This window comes from Meles meles, chromosome 2 (genome assembly GCF_922984935.1).
Source record: "Meles meles chromosome 2, mMelMel3.1 paternal haplotype, whole genome shotgun sequence".
Lineage (NCBI taxonomy): Eukaryota > Metazoa > Chordata > Mammalia > Carnivora > Mustelidae > Meles > Meles meles.
In genome coordinates, this window is record NC_060067.1 from 158,903,082 (window position 1) to 158,924,079 (window position 20,998).

The following is a 20,998-nucleotide window of genomic DNA, read 5'->3' on the forward strand; positions in this document are numbered from 1 at the left end:
AGAAAATCGGTGGAAGCTTTGAGTCTATTTTCAACCCAGGTGCTTTATAAATACAGGTTGTGGTTTAGTCAGGTTCGAAGGGAAAATGTGACCTGTTGCAATTGGAAGTAGTAACCACAATATATGTTTCCACATAAGATGGAGAAAAGCTTGACGAGATTTTTAACTAGCTGTGGATCATGCAATGATGTTGTGAGGTCTTTAAGAATGTTTCTGAGCCCCTAAGGCAGGACAGCGACCACAGGTGGTAGATAGAACCTGAACCAAAAACACCTCACAAAGGCACTCTCCTGCTTATTGAACAACAAATTCCTGTATCACGCGTTCGACTAGGAAAGCTCTTCGTGGGGTCTACTTTACATTTCCACCTCTAGAAATGAAGTCCGCTGTAGATACCTCAAACTAAGGGGAGCAGACTAATATGACTAATATTCCAGGGAAGCCTAAATGAAATGTTCAAGATGTAAAGTATCAGATCAGATTGCTAACTGGCTTGAGAAGCCCGTATTAGGACCATGTACACATTAAAAAACATTTGGCAATGGAACATGCAGTGATGTTCTTGACCTTGACGCTCTCCTTTATGACTCAGGTATCCCAGGCCCAGGTAGAGAACATCTTTTTGGACCCTTTTGGCAAAACAAGTAGTGCACATGGAACATTTTCCAAGGGGAGCTGGAACCGCTCACTCAGTCTCCTGGTCACTGCTGCTACGCCCTGGGGCAACCTGTATTCACAGCTTTGCCAAGCCAGACCAGACCCCAACCAGGCTAAGGCATGTTGTCCCCCCACACCACAAAACCAAGGACAATGATGAAAAGGCTCCCCTCAAGGAACCACAGTCACCTCCTGGCTTCTGAAAGCCTTGAGAACGAGGACAGAGCTAGCATCCCACCCAGCCGGCAATTTTCCCCTCATGGGGAAGCCTCATGGCTTCCTGTTAAAAGCAGATTAAATTGCTAGGATAAATCCATCTTATCCAATTTTAGTCCTTGCTTTAGCATATGCTTTTCTATGAGGAGAAAGCTATAGTAACAGGACAGAATGGAACTGCGCCCAGCACAATAGTCCTTTCTATGCACAAAGATAAGATATTTTAAATTTGGGAAATGGGGCTATTCAGTTCTTTCCATTTAAGTCATGAAGTGAAATCGAAAAGCAGCATTCTGAGGTGGAAAGGGTAGTGCCTATTGAAGCATCCGATGTGATTCCTCCATGTGCCACAGCTGTGGGTGTTATGGAAATGTATTTCTTCATGATTCTGCCTAGTAGCTCTGGCTAGGAAAATAGTCGAGCCACTCCTTTACCTCATCCGTGCATATGCCAATAGCTACATGGCTCTGCATGGAGGATGGGGGGCAGGGGGATTCTATCATGGAGATCAGGTCACACTTACTGATACTCTAGGGTGACAGCTATTTGCATACTCTGCAAGCTCTTATGGCAATTTCACTAATCTCAAATACATAGAAATATTTTCCAGGTATATTAAAAAAAAATCCATTTGGAGAATCCATAGCGGGTCTGGGTGGGACTATTTAAGGCTGAGGACTGAATGTTTCTCCCTGGCAATTTCTTTTCTTTTCTTTCTTTTCTTTTTTCTTTTTTTTTTTTTTTTAAGATTTTATTCATTTGAGAAAGTCCAAAGTGGCGGGTGGGGGGTGGAGCGTGGGAGGAGCAGAGGGAGAGGGAGAGGAAGAAACAGGCTCCCTGCTGAGCAGGGAGCCACACTTGGGACTCGATCCCAGGACTCCAAGATCATGACCCCCAGTCCAAGCAGACACTTCACGAACTGAGGACTGAGCCACCCAGAAGCGATCTCCTCCCGCCCCACCCCCCACGCTGGCAATTTCTAAAAAATGCTGGACATTGATTTATCGGAGGCGATTTACGCTAATCTTAGGTGGCCCTAGGGCAGAGGAGCCGGAGGCTTTGGCATTCCCTCCCGCCACCCACCCGAGCCCAGGAGAGACGGACGCGCTGAGGCAAAAGCGGGTTTCATGCAGCCTCTCCTCACCTCCCCCCAGGCCGCCGGCGGGGGCTCCACTGGAGGGTAGTACTTAGGCACATCCCAGGCCACCGCAGCCATGAACCATTTGAAGTCCTTGCACTTGAGCTGTTTGCGCAGTTCCTTCTGGGCAGAGATGTCCCCGGTGGAGAGGTGCCTGTATTCTGGGCGCCGCTGGTAAATGTACTCGGCGAATTCATCCATCCAGGTCTCAGCCACCCGCTTCAGGTTCTGTGCAGCAGAAAAGAATGCCATTTATTTGACCTATGCACTCAGAGGGTGATTTTCGTTGCCGTAGAACTGGAAAAAGTACAAGAAATTCGACAACCGCCCAACCTCAGGCAGCGCTCGTTGGTGGCTTTTTCATAAATGGGAGTTTTCATAACTGGGAGGGGGTGTGATATGGTTAGTCTGAGGCCTTGTACACATTTCTGCCTCTGGCATGGGGTTCAAGGGCCAGTTAGCTAATTTATCAGAGTTTGTAAAATTTCAGCTTACGATTACATCAACTTTCTCATCCCTCCTGTTATTTCGTGATTATCAATTCTTTATTTTTCACGCAAAACTAAAGGAGTTGAAACTGGAGATAATGAAGTCCTTCTCAGGCATCAAATTGCTTAAACCATTTCAAGGAACAGTTAGGATCTTGGAAAGAATGAGGACAAACAAGCTGTTACTCTTTTCTTCCAACTACAGAGACAACCCAGCATTACTAAATTCAAGACCTTGTGTTCTGATGATATTTTCTATGTACAATTCCGCTAAGCAGAATTCAGTAATTTACTGCACAATGAAGCGTAATGGAGCTAAGGGAAGCACCAACTAGCCGGGCTTCTCTGCAGATGTTTCCATGGGTGAAGGAAGCGGGAGGCTGATGATAGGGAAATAAATATGCACCTTGGGGGCGGGAGACCGAGTGGGCCCTGGGGAGGAAGCTTAGCCCTTTCATAAGTTTTGAGATGGAGCAAATAACTCATCCACTCCAAGCCTCACATGCCTCACCTGAGAAGGTACAGATAGTAATTTGTACCTACATCATGGGAGTGGTTGTAGGATTGAGTGAAGTAGCATGTATAAAACAGTTGTGCTAGTACCTGGCAGACACTAGGTATTATGGATATTATTATTATTATTAGCAGAAAGTAATTGGAGTAATTGGAGGTCTAGTGCTGGGTTTGGCCACAGATGAACTGAACTGTTCCCATGGTCTTTAGCTGAGATGAGATGTGCTCTGACACTCCTTTAGGCATATATATACACACACATACACACATATGTACATATTTAATATAATGTAATATATAATATAATATATGTAATATATTGTAATATATATACATAATATATGTATATATGTACAACATATATGTGTAATATAACATATATACATATATATGTATATATTTAAAGATTTTATTTATTTAACAGAGAGAGAATGAGAGAGAGCACAAGCAGGTGGAGAGGCAGGCAGAGGCAGAGGGAGAAGCAGACTCCCCACTGAGCAGGGAGCCTGATGTGGGACCTGCTCCTAGGACCTTGGGATCATAACCTGAGCTGAAGGCAGACGCTTAACCAACTGAGCCACCGAGATGCCCCCAAGCTCTATCATATTAAGCACTGGTGAGAGCAGCTGGGCTGTCCAGAGGGTCTGAGTTCTGATGTTCCCAGCTTGTCGCCTAGTTTCCTAGCCGGGGTCCCATAGGCTTTGGTTCTTGTTTTGGGTTTGAATTTCTTATTTCAAATGCCCAGTTGCTGTGACATGGACCCTTCCTTTCAGTTTCTCATTTGTACTTGGAAGATAACGTGAGCAGAATGACCGGAAACTTTAATAAGATCCAGGCATAAGTGACTAAAGGAAAAACTAGTGATATTTAGGAAAATCATTTTCTCTTAAAAATTATTACAAAATCCTAATTAAGGCCTGGAACTTTGCACAGAGGTTTGCTGGGAGTCAGATCTCCAAGTATCTTAGTCCTAGTAAGATTGTACCCTTTTCTTGTTCTGTCCCACCACCTCCACCTCAAGTGTCCCCGATGTGCCTCTCTTTCATCTAAGTTTTTCCTCCACGCCACGCCGACCACTCCCCAACCTTCCCTGCTACTTGCTTCCATGCGCTCCTTGGTTACTTTTGGACGCTGGTAGTCATGAGGAAGGGCTCAGTTAATACAGCAAGGTGCAGAAAAGATACAGTGCTACAAAGACTACTCTGATTTCTTGGTTGCCTCTGTGTTCTTTCCTTTCCAAGACTCCTGACATTGAGAGTGTAAGAATTTTTTTCTGAGGGTTTATTATTTGCCATCGCTGTGCTGCCTGACATCCCAAAAGCATTGCCTTACCCATAACACTTTCTATGCCCCTGACTCCAGTTTACCTCGACAGACGATCAGAGCCAAAATCAATGTTGTTTTGTAATGATGAAGCCCTTGCCACACTGATTGCACTGCCTGATTTGTTTGGAGAAAGATAAGGAAACAGCTGATGGTAGAGGCTCCTGCTTTGTGATGACGCCATGTGCTATACACACCTATAACATTTATGTCTGAGTCTTCACCATCATCTCGCCATTTACCTTTCATTCTTTTTTTTTTTTTTAAGATTTTATTTTATTTATTTGACAGAGAGAGATCACAAGTAGGCAGAGAGGCAGGCAGAGAGAGAGGAGGAAGCAGGCTCCCTCTGGAGCAGAGAGCCCGACGCGGGGCTCGATCTCAGGACCCTGAGATCACGACCTGAGCCGAAGGCAGCGGCTTAATCCACTGAGCCACCCAGGCGCCCCCTTTACCTTTCATTCTGATAAACGTCATGGATGAGATGCTTGGTATTTTTATCTGAACTTGGACAGACAATTTTTATGATTAACAAAATGATTCAAAGATAGAATGGAAAAATTAGTCAATAATATTAAAACTTTATCTATATTCAAATTAGATTTTAGGCTGAGATTCTTACTTTTATGCTAAAATCCAATTATTATTTAAAATGGAAATATTTAATTTCTACTGCTTTATGTTTCTCTGATAAATGAAAGTGAATAAAGGCAAGGGAATATAAAAAAGCAGAGGCAAAGAGGTAAATTGCCCAGGAGTAATGAGAAAATGACTTTATTAGGTAGAGACATGCCTTAAAAATTCTGATAGCTTTGTCACTAAGCTATCTATTTTGACTTGTGTACATAAGCTCTTTTAGACTGTAAATTCCATAAAGTTAGGTATAGATCTGTTTTTTAATTAAAAAACCCAGCACCTTGAATGGTTCCAAGCACATGTGTGTGCTCATCTGGGCATGCTAATTATTGAATTAAAATATATTATAAAATGAATGTGAACAAATTCATAATGTGTGCATATATCCAATGGTAAAGGTGTTGAAAGGAAAAATTTGTTTAAAAGTGCTGGTGCCAAAGGGTAGAAATTTGTTATCTTGGATTTTTTAAAAAAAGATTTTATGCATTTATTTATTTGAGTGGGGTTGGGGGGGAAGGAGCAGAAGGAGAGGGACAAGCCGACTCACACTGAGTGCAGAGCCTGACGAGGGGCTTGATACCACAACCCTGAGATCACCACCTGAGCCAAAACCAAGAGTCAGACACTTAACAGACTGAACCACCCAGGTGCCCCTGTTGCTTTGGATCTTCTTTTCTTTTCTTTTTTTAAGATTTTATTTACGTGTTTGAGAGAGAGAGAGAGAGTGAGAGGGGAGAAGGTCAGAGAGAGAAGCAGACTCCCCATGGAGCTGGAACCCTGATTTGGGACTCGATCCCAGGACTCCGGGACCACGACCCGAGCCGAAGGCAGTTGCTTAACCAACTGAGCCACCCAGGTGCCCTGCTTTGGATTTTTGAAATAGAAATAGGAGTTATTATGAAATTCAAAGAGGAACTCAGATGATCAGCTCAGATGCATTCAATTGGAAATGACTCGAGGTATCATGATAAATGTTAGCCAGGATAAATGTCATCAATAAGTAAATGGGGTAGGAGACAGCACGCTGGTAAATTGTCAACAACTTTAGGGAAGCTAACCAGGATCGTTAACCAGCCTGGTAGCTTTTGTGTTATCATGTCCTTTTCAAATCGAAATAAACTCGGTTGCAGGTTAGGTTTGCTGATTTCCCAAACACTCTAAAGGAAGCAGCAGGATCATGAATGTATTCCAGGGATAATGTCAAATCATACTTTTTTTGTAGCTTTCCAGGAGATGGGAAGAGAAAAACAGCACGATAATTGCAAAAACTGTAATAGCTAGTTTCCCTCCAGCATTGAGCATTACATAAACATTTAAACATAAATACAACATCTTGCCCATTCTCTAATGTTCCCAATGACTCATTAGACATTCTCCATTATAGATGCTCTGTTCTCGGAATTGAATTTTCCACCAGGAGGAAACTTTATAAAGAGTCGATTATTATAGTCAAGGAATAGTCCTCACTCCCAAACACTGCAAGTGACTGGCCAGATAATATCATTCTGAAGTCATTATTCTGGAAGTAACAATACTCTGTGTTCACTTGCCACTGTAATCAGTACATGGTTTTGGGGAAAACATTGGAACCGCAGCTGAGAAATATTACAAGCAGTTGCAAAAGTTTCATTGGCGTTTTATAGATTGTAGAATAAATTCACTCATTCCAGGAAATGAAATAATCATATACACATTTGAGTTCATTGTGCTATTTCTATAGGAGCCTACATACACACATCCAAATACATGGAGGTAACTGGAAAAGGAGCAAAGCAGCCTTCTCACAGAAGCATTCTCAGCGGTGTCCACATGATCGTGCAGCTGAGACATCCAATCTCATCTCCTGTCAGAGATGGTAACAAAGAGAAAAATAAATCAATCTGAGTTGGTCCACCTCTCCCTAGGATTGATTGAATGAATGCTGGTGAAGGTCCAAAAAATGGTTATCAAGACACAAGAAAGAGTAAAGAATGGACCCTGGCAGATCTGTATGGGCAATCATGTACTCCCAAGTATCTGAAGTTGGGTCTATCAAGGTTGTCTCGTACCCATGGAGCCCGGTGTTACCTGGGATGCCTGTTATTTGAGATTTAAATAGAATTGCTTCAGCGACAAATTACACATTCTTGTCTTCCTCAAGGTCTGTGTGGATTCCCAGGGCTTGGTGTTCACACATTCATCCTTCCCTCTGGTTTCCTGTTGGGGGACCTTTCTTTCCTACCCGGCTTGCCCCAGGCTTGCTTTCTCTTCTCGGTTTTGCAGAGCACTGAGCAGGGAGCTTGTGTGCTTCTCCTCACCTCTCAAACACTCCCCAGGTAGATTACTAAGGTGTGGACTGTGACGGCAGATTTGAGGGCCATGGCAGATCTTCAGATGACAAGGCACCGCAGATGATGTAAGATGGAATACTTGACTTCCTTCATATTCTTTGGCTGCTATAGAGTATTTCTCCTTGCCAAAATTTCTTCTGTCTTTTGACCCCCTACCATCCTGCTATCCTCAAAATTTCCCCTTAAGGCTCCTCAGTAGGACTGCACCAGAATGTCATCATTTCTTCTCCCCTTTCATGCAGAGTGAATCAGCTTTCTCTTTGTCCCTGCTTATCCTGGCTGAACCCTGAAGCCTATCCTTCCATAGCCACAATGTCCTTTCCAGGTGTTTTACTGGGCAAAGATGATTCCCCTAAAAGAAATTCGACAGCTGGCTCTTGAGTTACTCCTCACCGAACATTTTGTTGTAGAAGGGTGGTCCACTGTTCAAGACATTCTCCAGAGAGTTCCTAACAGTCCTCTTGAATTTTATTCTCCTTCAAGAGACCTCTGCTTATGGGATCTGCTCTGTTCATTGCCACTTAAAAAATGCAGTTATTTCGGGGCACCTGGGTGGCTCAGTGGGTTGAGCCGCTGCATTCGGCTCAGGTCATGATCTCAGGGTCCTGGGATCGAGTCCCACGTCGGGCTCTCTGCTCAGCAGCGAGCCTGCTTCCCTCTCTCTCTCTCTGCCTGCCTCTCTGTCTACTTGTGATCTCTCTCTGTCAAATAAATAAATAAAATCTTTAAAAAACAAAAACAAAAAAAATGCAGTTATTTCCTGGCTTTTCCCATACGGTTTCACCTGCTTCAATGTCCTTCTTCCCCTTATTTGTCTGATCTCACCCATTAAAAAACTCTTCTTATTCTTCCCGAGTAGAGATGCCAGATAAAATGTGGAACATGTAGTTAAATTTGAATTTCAGTTAAATAACAAATAACTTAAAAATATGAGTGCAATTAATAGTTTTATAATGCTTCCATTATCAATAGTACATGTGTTAAGTTGAACTGAATTGAATTAAATTAAACAAGGAGGCCACTAGACTTGAGGTGCTCCTAATGTTATGGTGGTCTACCTATGCAAATAAAAATCTAAGCCTGTAAATGTCTCAAGATTATGAAATCAAAACACTAGACACAACCAATCACAACTAGGCTCTAAGCTATCTCCATTCAAATTATTTCCTTTCTTTGCTTTTGTATTTTTCTCTGTGTTCGTCTTTGCCCTTAATCACTTCCAGTTTGACACATCCCAATTCAAATAGACTTTTGCTCAAATAAACCCTTAAAATTTTTAATATGCTTTAGTGTATCTTTTAACAAATGGGCCATAATTATACTAACAAAGTTATTTATCTGAAATTCAAATTTAAGTGGGTGTTGTGTGTAAGGGCCTATTTAGTCAGGGCGGCCCCACCTTGGTTGAACAGCCATTTTATTGTTTATGCAGTAAAACTTTAATTGACCCTGCCCCCCCAGGGAAACTTATTTAAAAGCAAGTCTGGGAAACCAGTCCCAGGTAACAAAGCCCAAATACAAGGGTGGGTCAGGTCAAGTGGAGATAACAGCCGGAATGCAGGAGTGATTTGGGTCAGGTGGAGACACCCAATCAGTAGAGCGTGCATACTAGCTACCAAGGAGTATGGGCCCCACCTTTTGGGCGCCAATTCTCACCAAGGTGATAGGCTAATTCAAATGTCTACTATGGGGTGAATTGTAATTCAATTGGCCACCCGTGTGGGACCTAGCATGACTGTGCAGCTTTCTCTGTGTGTTACAATCTCATTTGCCACCTGTGTGTGGCCAGGCTCAACCACATGGCCTTTGCTCTATATAAGTTAGTCTGTGAGGCAGGGTGGGGTCGCGCTCTCTGTAAGAGGTGTGGCCCCGGCCGGTAGGTTTGATTCTCGATGCTTGGCAGGAAATAAAGCTTTGCTTGACCTTTGCTTTGTATCAGTCTCGCTCCTTTAATCATGGATTAAATGTTGGCGTACCCAACATTGGGGACCCAACACCTGTATTTTTTTATTTTGCCAAATCTGGCAACCTTACTGCTGATATATATAATATGTGAGTAATATATACTCCATGAAGGTTTTTTAAAATTCATTAAGTGACTGTATATCCAGAATCTGGCATATATATATATATATATTTATATTTATATTTATATATTTTTAAGAATCTGGCATATCTTGATGCTATTGCCAATACATAGTGAATGTTTTACTTCTGTGGAAATCATTCCAGAGAAGTTTCAGACTCTCTGCAGAGAAGCCTGCTATAACACACAGTTGATCTAAATACCTTCTCAATCCCACTGCTTTTCTGTTTTTAACCGGTGGGATCCAGCTGGCCCTCTATCTGGGAAGCAAGCAGGGAAGCAGCCACATCTTTTAAGATAACAGCGGTGCTAATTGGAAGCTAGAGGTGAGGGTTCAGCCTGGCTGGAACCGACAATTTAGGGCTTATTGTTAACCTTAATCTGCAAATAAGTAGGTGGAGACCTTCTGTCTCCTCACATCTGGGCTGGTTCCAGCCAGGCTCGGAGTAGAGGACAAGGGAGACTGGGGGAGAGGGCCCAATCCTACTCCAGGTCAATCCAAGAGGTTTTCAATCCGGTATGGAAGTCATGTAACAGTTTGAGAAGGAGGGCTACTGGAGCTGAAGAATACATTCCTTTTTCCGTGCAGAAAGCAAATGAAGATGTCTCTAGTTCTCTATTTTTAAAAGCTGCAGACCTTCCTAATTACTGAGTGATAAATGATATAAAAACTGTTATTCTGAGCACCTTTTCAGAAGACATTGATAACATCCTCTCTTTTTAGGTCGACCTCAGTGCTTTCTTGTGTGTTATCACATGCCCCTCTGTTCAACCCAAACTGGGATTAATCGCTCCTTTCTTGGGGTTGCCCAAATATTTATTAACACACTTAACACACTCAGCCTTATATTAGCGATCTTTAGAATTCAAGGCTTGTTTTCTTTGCACTGTCTGACACTAAATCTTTTCATAATTCTAACACTCATGAGGTCTTTGAATTGGTATTTTACCAGGGACATTAAATCACATTCTAGCTCAGTTTATAAGAACAGATTTCTGCCTCTGATTGACCATCTTTATTGTGTGACATGAAGAAAATAGATAGTTCCATGATACCTGCTGATTCATGACACTGCAGAAATCTCTCCACTAATTATTTTTTCTTGCCAGCAACATTTTAGACCCTGCTGTTTAATTATCCTAAAAATACAATCCCTATTCAGATTCTCAGCAGATTGTTTGGCGGTGGATGGTCTGGCCACGAAACTGTGCCGTGGGTGTACTGTCTGGGTCCCCTCACCTCCTGGTGTGCTTCCATTTCTTTGTGCAAAAAGCAGTCCTTACATGGGCACCAGCCTGACCCCAGCCCCCACACTGTGCTTGGGTCAATATTAAGCTATTGTAGTACGATGGGTTTATAATGGATTTCTCTTTCTTCACCCGTCTTTTTTTTTTTTTTTTTTTTTTTTGGTGCTTTTTCTGCCAGCAATGGCTGGGAGCTAGCAAAGCCAAGCCAATCTCACACAGAAACAGTTTCTTAGTTGTCTCAGACACTCCTTCTGCAAGGAATTGCATCACTATCCCAGGACTTTAGAAAATTCTGCCTGGATTTAAATGCATTTCTTTTTTCCTCTTTGATGCTTAAGAGAGTCCCACCCTAAAGCCCTCTTATCATTGATAAAGTGATAATGTCATCAAGGACACAGCTCAAAAGAGAATCCCTTTAAGAGAGCCTCAACCTCACAACAATTATTCAGCCTAGCACCACTTTCTCTCTGATCTAAAGACTTCTTTGAAGTCAGTGGGAATCCAAGGCAGCATAAGGAGAGGATGGCTAATCCAGTACGAAAAAGGGAGGCTTCTCTGACAGGCAGTTTCCTCTCTTCTTCCCCAAGGCTATGTGAGCTGTTTGCAACTGGTACCTGCTCTGAGTTTTTTGACATAATTTAACTACATCTCTGTTCTATCTTTTGACCGGATATTTTAGATCTTTATGGTAGTGTTTCCTATAACATTTAATGTAGCCTTTAGATATAGGACAAACGAAGAACAGCTCTGCAAATTATTTAGCAACATATCTTACTGGGAAACACATGTAAGCCTAACTTTAAAACAGCTTTACTGAGGAAAAATTGATATACAATAAACTGCGGATGTTTAAAATGTTCAATCTGACACATTTTGATATATGTCTATACTGGTGAAACCATCGTCACCATCGAGATAAGGAACATATGCGTCACCTGCAAATGTTTCCATACACCTCTCTCTGTTTCCTTTCTTAGGCACTTCTACCATCATTGCCAGGCAACCACAGATCTATTTTTTTTCCTAATTATTAAGACCTATTTTTTTTTTTTTTTAGAGCAGCTCTAAGATCACAACAAATTAGTGGTAGCTACAGAGATTTCCCATTTAGTCCCTGCCCCCACAAATTCATAGTTTCTCCCATTATCAACATTTCCCAACTAGGTGGTTCATTTATTACAACAGATGACCCCATATTGACATACCATCACCCAAAGGCCGCAGTATTGGGTGGTGAACTATAGGACTCTATTTTTTTGTTTCCATAAGTTAGTTTGTATTTTCTAGACTGATTAATTAATTAATTAATTATATTTTCAAGAGTTTTAAACAAATTGAATCATAAAGTATGAACTTTTGTCTGGCTTTTTAAACTAAGCATAATTGTTAAGTTCATCCATGTAACTGCATGCATTTCTTTTTATTATATTGCAGTATGTAGTTATGCTACAATTCATTTCTCCATTTACCTATTGATGGACATTTGGGTTTTTCCAGTTTGGGGATGTTACAATAAAGCTACTATGAACAGTGTTTGTATGGACATTTGCTTTAATTTTTACTGGGTAAATATTTTGAAGTGTGTCTGGGCATATGTTAAGTAGTCTAACTTTTAACAAAACTGCTAAACTGTTTTCCAAAGTGATTGTTCCATTTTCCATTCCCATTAGTATTGTGTGAGCATTCCAGTTAAACCATAACTTCAGCACTCAGTATGGTCACTCTTTTTATTTTTGCTATTAAAAAAGTATGGTTTTAATTTATAGTTCCTTAATGCCTAATAATGTGAAGTATCTTTTCATGCACTTATTTATCATCTGTATGTCTTATCTGGTGAACTATTTAAATCTTTTGCCCATTTAAAAAAAATTTGTGTGTGTGTGTGTTCTTATTATTGAATGTTGAAAATTCTTTATATATTCTGGATACAAGATTTTCATTAGAAATGTGATAAAAATTTATTTAAACTAAAAAAAAAGTTTGCCATTCCTCCTACCCCTAATCCCTTACCTCTGGCAATCTATCTGTTCTCTGTATCTATGAGCTTTTTCTTTTTTCTTTTTAATATCACATGTAAAGGAGATCATATATTTATCTTTCTCTATCTGATTATTTCACTTAGCATAATGTCTTTGAGGTCCATCTATGTTGTTGCAAATGGCAAGACTTATTCTTTTCTTAGGGCTGAATGACATTCCATTATATATTTATACCACAATCATACATCAGTGGACACTTAAGTTACTTCCATATCTTGGCTATTTTAAATAATGCTGAAATTAACATGAGGGTGTATACATTTCTTTGAATTTTCATTTCTGTCTCTCAACAGAAACTTCACAGGCCAGAAGGGAGTGGCATGATATATTTGAAGTGCTAAAAGAAAAAATACTTCCAGCCCATAATACCTTACCTGGCAAAATATCACTCAGAATTGAAGGAGAGATAAGGAGTTTATAGACAAGCAAAAGCTGAAGAAGTTTATCACCACTGAACTGGCCTTACAGAAATCTTAAAGGGAATTCTTTATATGAAAAGAAAGGGCACTTTTTAGTGCCAAGAACACATATGGAAGAATAAATGCCACTAGAAAGGTAGGTATATAGTAAAAGTAATGGGTTACTCAATTATAAAGCTAGTATGAAGGTTAAAAAAAAAGAGTAGTAAAGATAACTATGATTATAATAATTAGCTAAGGGATATACAAGACAAAAAGATGTAAAATGTGATACTAAAAAGATAAAATATGGTGGGGGAGAGTAAAAATGTTGAGTTTTAGAGCAGGATCAAACTTAAGGGTTATCAACTTAAAATAGACTGTTATAGATATACGTTGTTATATGTAAGCCTCATGGTAGCCACAAAACAAAACCTATAGTAAGTGCAGGAAAGGCAAAGAGAAAGGAATATAAACATGCTACTAAAGAAAGTCATCAAACCACAAAGGAAGAGAGCAGGAGAAGACGAAAGGAACAGAGAGGAAATACAAAAACAGTTAAAAAACAATTAACAAAATGTTAATAAGTACATACCTATGAATAATTAATTACATAGGTATGAAATAAGTACATACCTATCAATAGTTACATTAATAACTAATGTAAATGGACTAAATTCTTTAGTCAAAAAACATAGAGTGGCTGAATAGATTAAAAAACAAACAAACAAACAAAAAACAACCAAACAAAAAAAGTACCCATCCCTATGCTGCCTACAAGAGACTGACTTAAGCTATAGGACACCTACAGACTGAAAGTGAACAGATGGAAAAAGATATTCCATGGACATGAAAACTAAAAGAAAGCCGAATATACTTACATTGGACAAAACATTTTGTTTTATTATAATAACTGTAATATGTGACAAAGAAGAGTGTTATGTCATGATAAAGGGGTCAGTCCAACAAGAGAATATAACATTTGAAAATATTTATGCATCCAATATAAAAGCACCTAAATATATAAAGTAATATTAACAGACCTAAAGGGAGAATTAGATAGTGATACAATAATGGTAGAGGACTTTAATACTTCACTTAAATCAACAGATAGGTAACTCGGATAGGAAATTAATAAAGAAACATCAGCCTTAAATGACATCTTAGATAGACTTACTAGATATTTATAGAACATCCCATCCAAAAGTAGCAAAAGTGTATAAGGAACAAGTTCTGCAATAGATCATATGTTAAGCCACAAAACAAGTCTTAATAAATTGAGAGGATTGAAATCATATCAAGAACATTCTCTGATCACAGTGGTATAAAGCTAAAAATCAATTATATAATGAAAACTGGAAAATTTGCAAATATTTGATGACTAACCAATGTGCTACTGAATAACTAATGGGTCAAAAGAAGTCAAAAGAGAAAAAAATATCTTGAGACAGACAAAATTAGAAATGTAACATCCAAAATTTATGGGATGCAACAAAAGCAGTTCTAAAAGGTAGGTTAATGGCAATAAATGCCTTCCTCAAGGAACAAGAAAAGTCTCAAATAAACAACCCAACTCTATATCCCAAGGAACTAGAAAAAGAAAAAACAAAGTTCAAAGTTAGTGGAAGGAAAGGAATAATAAAATCTAGAGCAATATAAATGAAATAGAAACTAAAATGATAGTAGAAAGATCAATGAAGCTAAGAGCTGCTTCTTTGAAAAGGTAAATAAAATTGACAAACCTTTATTAGACACACCAAGAAAAAAAAAAAGGACTCAAATGAATAAAATCAGAAATAAAGAGACATTACAACTGATACCACATAAATACAAAGGATCATAAGAGACTACTATGAGCAATAATAGGCCAACAAATTGGACAACCTAGAAGGGATGGATAGATGGATACAACCTACCAAGACTGAATCATGAAGAAATAAAAAAATATGAACAGATTGATTACTAGTAAGGAGTTTCAACCAGTAATCAAAAACCTCCCCAAAAAGTACAGGTTCAGACAACTTCACTGGTGAACTCTATTCAGAGAAGAATTAATACCAATCCTCAAACACTTCTGAAAAATAGAAGAGGAAGAAACTTTTCCAAATTCATTTTATGAGGCTAGTATAAGGCTGACACAAAAACCAGACAAGGATGCTACAAGGATGCCAATATCTCTGATGAACACAGATGCAAAAATCCTCAACAAAATAGCAAACTGAATTTGACAATACATTAAAACAATCATACACCATGATTAATTGGAATTAATCCAGGGATGTAAGGGTTCAACATTCACAAATCAGTCAGTGTGATATACCACATTAAGAAAATGAAAGATAAAAATTATATGATCACCTCAATAGATGCAGAAAAGGCATTTGACAAAATCCAACATTCATCTATGATAAAAACTCTGAAAAAAGTGAATATAGAGAAACATACCTCAACATAATAAAGGCCATATATAATAAACCCACAGCTAACATCATAGTCAATGGTGAAAAACTGAAAGCTTTTCTTCTAAGATCAGGAATAAAGCAAGGATCCTAACTCTTGCCACTTTTATGCAACACAGTATTGGAAATACTAGCCAGACCAATTAAGCAAGAAAAATAAATAAAGACATTCAAATTGGAAAAGAAGAAGTAAAACTATTTGCTGATGACATAATATTAAATATAGAAAACTATGAAGATGTCATCAAAAAACTGTTCAAATCAATAAATGAATTTAATAAAGCCTCAGGATACAAAATCAATACACAAAAATATGTTGCATTTCTGTAACAAATACAATCTGTCAGGAAGAGAAGTTAAGAAAACAGTCCCATTTACAATGGAATTGAAAAGAATAAAATACTGGGAATAAATTTAACAAGGAGTTGAAAAATCTGTATGTTGACAACCACAAGACATTAATGAAAGAAATTGAAGAAGACACAAATAAATGGAAAGCACGCTAGTACTCATGGGTTGGAAGAATGAATATTGTTAAATTGTCCATACTATCCAAAGAAATATATATATTCTCTCTCTATATACATTCTATTGAAATTCCAATGACATTTTTCGTAGAAATAGAACAAACAATTCTAAAGTTTGTATGGAACCACAAAAGAGACCCTGAATCCCCAAAGCAATGTTAAGAAAGAAGAACAATGCTGAAAGTATCATGCTCCCTGATTTCAAGCTATATTACAAAGACATGTGGTTTGTAAATATTTTCTTCCAGTCTGTGGCTTGTCTTTTAATTCTCCTTATAGTGCCTTTTAAAGAGCAGGAGACCTTAGTTGCAATGGAGTCCAATTTATGAATCTCGGCTTCTAGGTGTAAGTGCCTAGAGTAGCACATCTGCCCCACCACACAATTATTCCTCTTTGTTTTTTCTAGAAATGTTTGACCAGATGCAAGAATCTATTTCAACTCTATTTTCTTTCATTTATCCTTTTTTTTTTTTAAATATTTTATTTATTTATTTGACAGAGAGAGATCACAAGTAGATAGAGAGGCAGTCAGAGAGAGAGAGAGGGAAGCAGGCTCCCTGCTGAGCAGAGAGCCCGATGCGGGACTCGATCCCAGGACCCTGAGATCATGACCTGAGCCAAAGGCAGCAGCTTATCCCACTGAGCCACCCAGGCGCCCCTCATTTATCCTTTTATTGTCAATACTACTGTCATGATTACTGTAGGTTTTTAATGCCTTGAATTCAGGTAATGTAAGTCCTCTAACTTTGTTCTTTATCAAGTATCTTAAGTCCTTTGCATTTCTAGATAAATTTTAGAATCATCTTGTTTATTTTTTTATTATTAACATATAATGTATTATTAGACCCATACTTTTTTTTATTGTGGTGAAATATATGCAACATAAAATTTGCCTTTTGATCACTATGAAATGTGCACTTTGATGGCACTAAAAACATGCACATGCTCCCAACAACACTGTTCAGATTTCAGTTGCCGTATATTAACTGTGAGTAATTGTCTGAGGAACACATGTTGCTGTTAGCTCTTCAAACCACAGATCACTACGTATATAATAAATGCGTATTATGATCAATGACCAATTACGTCACTTCTTTCAAAGTCTGTTGGTGATTGATCATTGTACATCTGCTATTCAGTTCACACATAGCTGGAAACATAGTTTCCTACAGATAAACATGACATGACATTTTACAAAAATGAATAATCGCAATGAGAGGCTTGTCTAACAAAGATGAAAGAGTGGCATAAAAACAAAAAGTGATAATGCTGAAGGTGAAATTCAAATAGAATTTCTAGGAGAAATGACCGGCCATGGAAATGTTAACACTGATGCCATTTGAGAGACTCTAGATGTAAAGCCAAGGAATTTAGCAAGAGTGTATTTCTTGTCATAAATGAGGAAAATACTTGTGATGGAGAGGATAAGGAGTTCCAGAGAAAGTGATACCATCAAAAACTTCACGTCACAGGAACTATGGTAGATATTTCATAGCACTGAAAGCATAAAGGATTAAATATGGGAAAGTGACCCAAACTTAAAGAAGGAATATTACAATTTGCCAAGGCTATGCTCACTCTTTAGCATAAATTAAGTGAAATATAGTTTGAATGAATGTTCTAGCTACTTCTGATGAGTATTTTTACAAACAAATGAAATACCTTAATTTCCCCCCCAAGCAAAAAACATTCACGTGTTATACAACCATCTCCATCATCCATTTCCATAATTTTTGTCATGTTCCTAAACTGAAACTCTGAACCTATTAAACATTAACTCAGTGTTTCCTCTTTCCTCTGTCTCTAGCAACCATTCTATTTTCTATTTCATATGAATTTGACTATTTAAAATATTTCATATAAGGGGAATCATGCAGTATTTGTTATTTTGTGACTGACATACTTCACTTAGCATAGGTCTTCAAGATTCAGCCCTTTCTGTAATATAGTCAGAATTTTCTTCCTTTTTATGGATGAATAATAATCTGTTGTGTATATATACACACACACACACACCACATTTTGCTTGTCCATTTGTTGTTAAGCAATTATTGGGTTGCCTCTATATTTTGACTACTACTATGAATATGTGTGTACAAATATCTGTTTGAGTCCTTGCTTTCAATTCTTTTGTGTATTACTCAGAAGTGGAATCACTGGATCATATGGTAATTATATTTTTGATTTTTTGAGGAACCTCCAAACTGTTTTCCACCATGGCTGCAACATTAAACATTTCTGCCATGTACAAGAATCCTAATTCCTATACACCTTTTCCAACATTCGCTGTTTTCGTCCCCCCCCTCCCCCAATGGCAGCCATCTAAATGGATGTGAAGTGGTATCTCATTGTGGGTTTGTTTTGTATTTTCCCTAATGATTCCTAAGATGTTATATATCTTTCACATGCTACTGGCCATTTGTATATCTTCTTCAGAGACATGTCTATTCAAATCCCCTGCCCATTCTTTTTTTAAGTTTTAATTTATTTGACAGAGAGACACAGTGAGAGAGGGAATACAAGCAGGGAGAGTGGGAGAGGAAGAAGGCTTCCCAGCGATCAGGGAGCCTGATGTGGGCCTCCATCCCAGGACCTCAGACCAAGGCAGATGCTTAACAGCTGAGCCACCCAGGTGCTCTCCCTTTGCCCATTCTTGAATCAGGTTGCTCGTTTGTTTGTTGTTGTTGAATTGTAGAAATTCTTTAAATATTCTGGATATTAATACCCTATCAGATATATGATTTGCAAATATTTTCTACCATTCAGGGAGTTTGCCTTTTCACTCTGTTGATACCTGTTGATAGTATCCTTGAGGCATAACCTTGCCTTGTTTAAGCTTCAAGTGGGCCACCTGAGTTAATCATGTCCCTTCAAGCTGGACTGATTGCTGCTGCTGAAGAACTGTTAAACAGAAAGAGCTGTATTAGTTATTTAGCAGTACATAACAAATTACCCTCCAAAGGAGTGCCTTAATAATAAACAATTAAAAAAATCTTTTCTAGTTTCTGTGGGCCAGGAAACTGGGAGAGGTTTAGCTGGGCAATCTGGCTTGGATTTCCATCAGTTTCAGTCAGATTTTGGCTAAGGAAGCAGTTATCTTAAGCCTTGAATGGGGCTGGAAGATCTTCTTCCAAGGAGGCTTACGTGCTTGATAAAGTGGTGCTGGCTCTTGATAGGAGGACCCAGTTTTCCTCCCTATAGGCCTCTCTATAGGCTGCTTGAGCGCCATCACGACGTGGTGGCTGACTTCTCCCAAATCAAGTCATCCAAGAGATCAAGGTGGAAGATGCGATGCCCTTATGACCTTGCCTCAGAAGCAAAACGTGGAATGATAGGACAAAAGTGAAAGTATGCTTTCTGTATCATTTAGCTGGCCCACAGCGAAAGACAACCATACTGAGTCTAGCTGGGACCCAAAGAAGTTCTGGCATTTTGAGAACTGAAGTGTTGGTTTCTCCAGAGATAGCACCATGAGCTAGGAGTTGATGCTCTTCTTCTGAATGGTGGAGGTGGTGTGCGTTCTCCTTTGGCCTTCCAGGCAAGAAATAGGCAAGTGGGAGCACAAAGAAGCAAGTCACAGGTGAGGCAGAGTGGGTACTGCATCTGACAAACAGGTACGTAAGCCACATGGGAGGAAGCCTTTTGGGGAGGTCTAGAGACACCAGGGGGACAATCTGAAGGGTGTTCATTTCTGGCATTCAAGCCAATGGTGTCTCACGCTATCAAAACTTGAGTGTAAGAGGCAGTATAATCTTATTTGTAGAAAATTATTGATAAAAATACTATTTCTTTATTATTATTATTATTATTATTTATTTATTTTTGAGAGAGAGGGAGACAGCAGGGGGAGGAGCAGAGGGAGAATAAGAATCTCAAGTAGACTCCCTGCTGAGTACAAGCCTGATGCAGGGCTTGATCCCAGGACCCTGAGATCATGACCTGAGCTGAAATCAAGAGCCTGATGGTCCATCTACTGAGCTACCCAGGCACTCCACAATTACCATTTTTTAAAAATAAATTACTACTAGCACTTTTAACTGTTGACCAAAGAGAGTATCAAGTGTTTTGTCTCGTAATAGTGAACACCTGCCACAAGCAAACTGTTTTTAAATTAAATGCTGCTAGAGTATTCATTCCATTTGTTATTAATACAACCTGTTTTATTTTTTCATACTGTCAAAATAGGCCGAAAAAATCTATATGTTTTTAATAGCTCATGTAGGGTTCTTAGGTTGGAATTCATATCTGTTCGAAGTTTAGGTAATTGTGAATTTTAATTTTATAAGCTGTTTTCGGAATTAGGACACTAAAAGCATCCAGGCACCACAGAGCTGCCAATTGGTTTTGACCATTTCTCAGTCTATAGAATATCAAATGGAACTATTTTCTTTACTTCAAATGTAACATCAAAAGGAGACACACTTGGGCTAGAATTGAAGCTGGAAATGGAATTCTTTGTGTGTGTGTGTGTGTGTGTGTGTGTGTGTTTTTGTGTGTATATGTATAAAATTGACATGTAACATACTAGCTTCAAGTGTATAACATAATGATTTGATATTTGTATACACTGGAAAGCAATCACCATACTAAGTCTAGTTATTGCCATTCACCATACAAAGTTACAATTTTTTCTCTTGTGATGAGAACTCTTAAAATTTACCCTGTTGGCAACTTTCAAATATGCATTATAATAATACTGACTATGACCACCATGTACATTATAGCCCTGGAAATGGAATTCTCACCACAAACTAATAAGCTCTTAGAACCAAGGGTGATCAGATCGGAAATTAAATACTACAGGCCTCAAGCACAGTGTCACTGTGGTTTTACACATCTTACGTTAAGAAGCTAATTCCGCAAAATGAGTGCTTCCCATTCAGGAGCTCCTGTGGCTTCATCATCCCATTGGGGTCCCAAAAGGTGGAGTCATAAAGCAG

At 38.9% G+C, this 20,998-nt stretch overlaps 1 protein-coding gene across 3 annotated transcripts in view; it reads right to left on the reverse strand.

Annotated features, from left to right (window-relative positions):
* GALNTL6 (polypeptide N-acetylgalactosaminyltransferase like 6) overlaps positions 1–20,998 on the reverse strand; it is a 1,245,596-nt gene that overhangs the window by 64,034 nt on the left and 1,160,564 nt on the right. For all 3 annotated transcript variants that reach the window (XM_045998477.1, XM_045998475.1, XM_045998474.1), the window contains one exon: positions 2,018–2,239. In XM_045998477.1, coding sequence (XP_045854433.1) covers positions 2,018–2,239 — 222 coding nt within the window. The remainder of the gene's footprint in view (positions 1–2,017; positions 2,240–20,998) is intronic.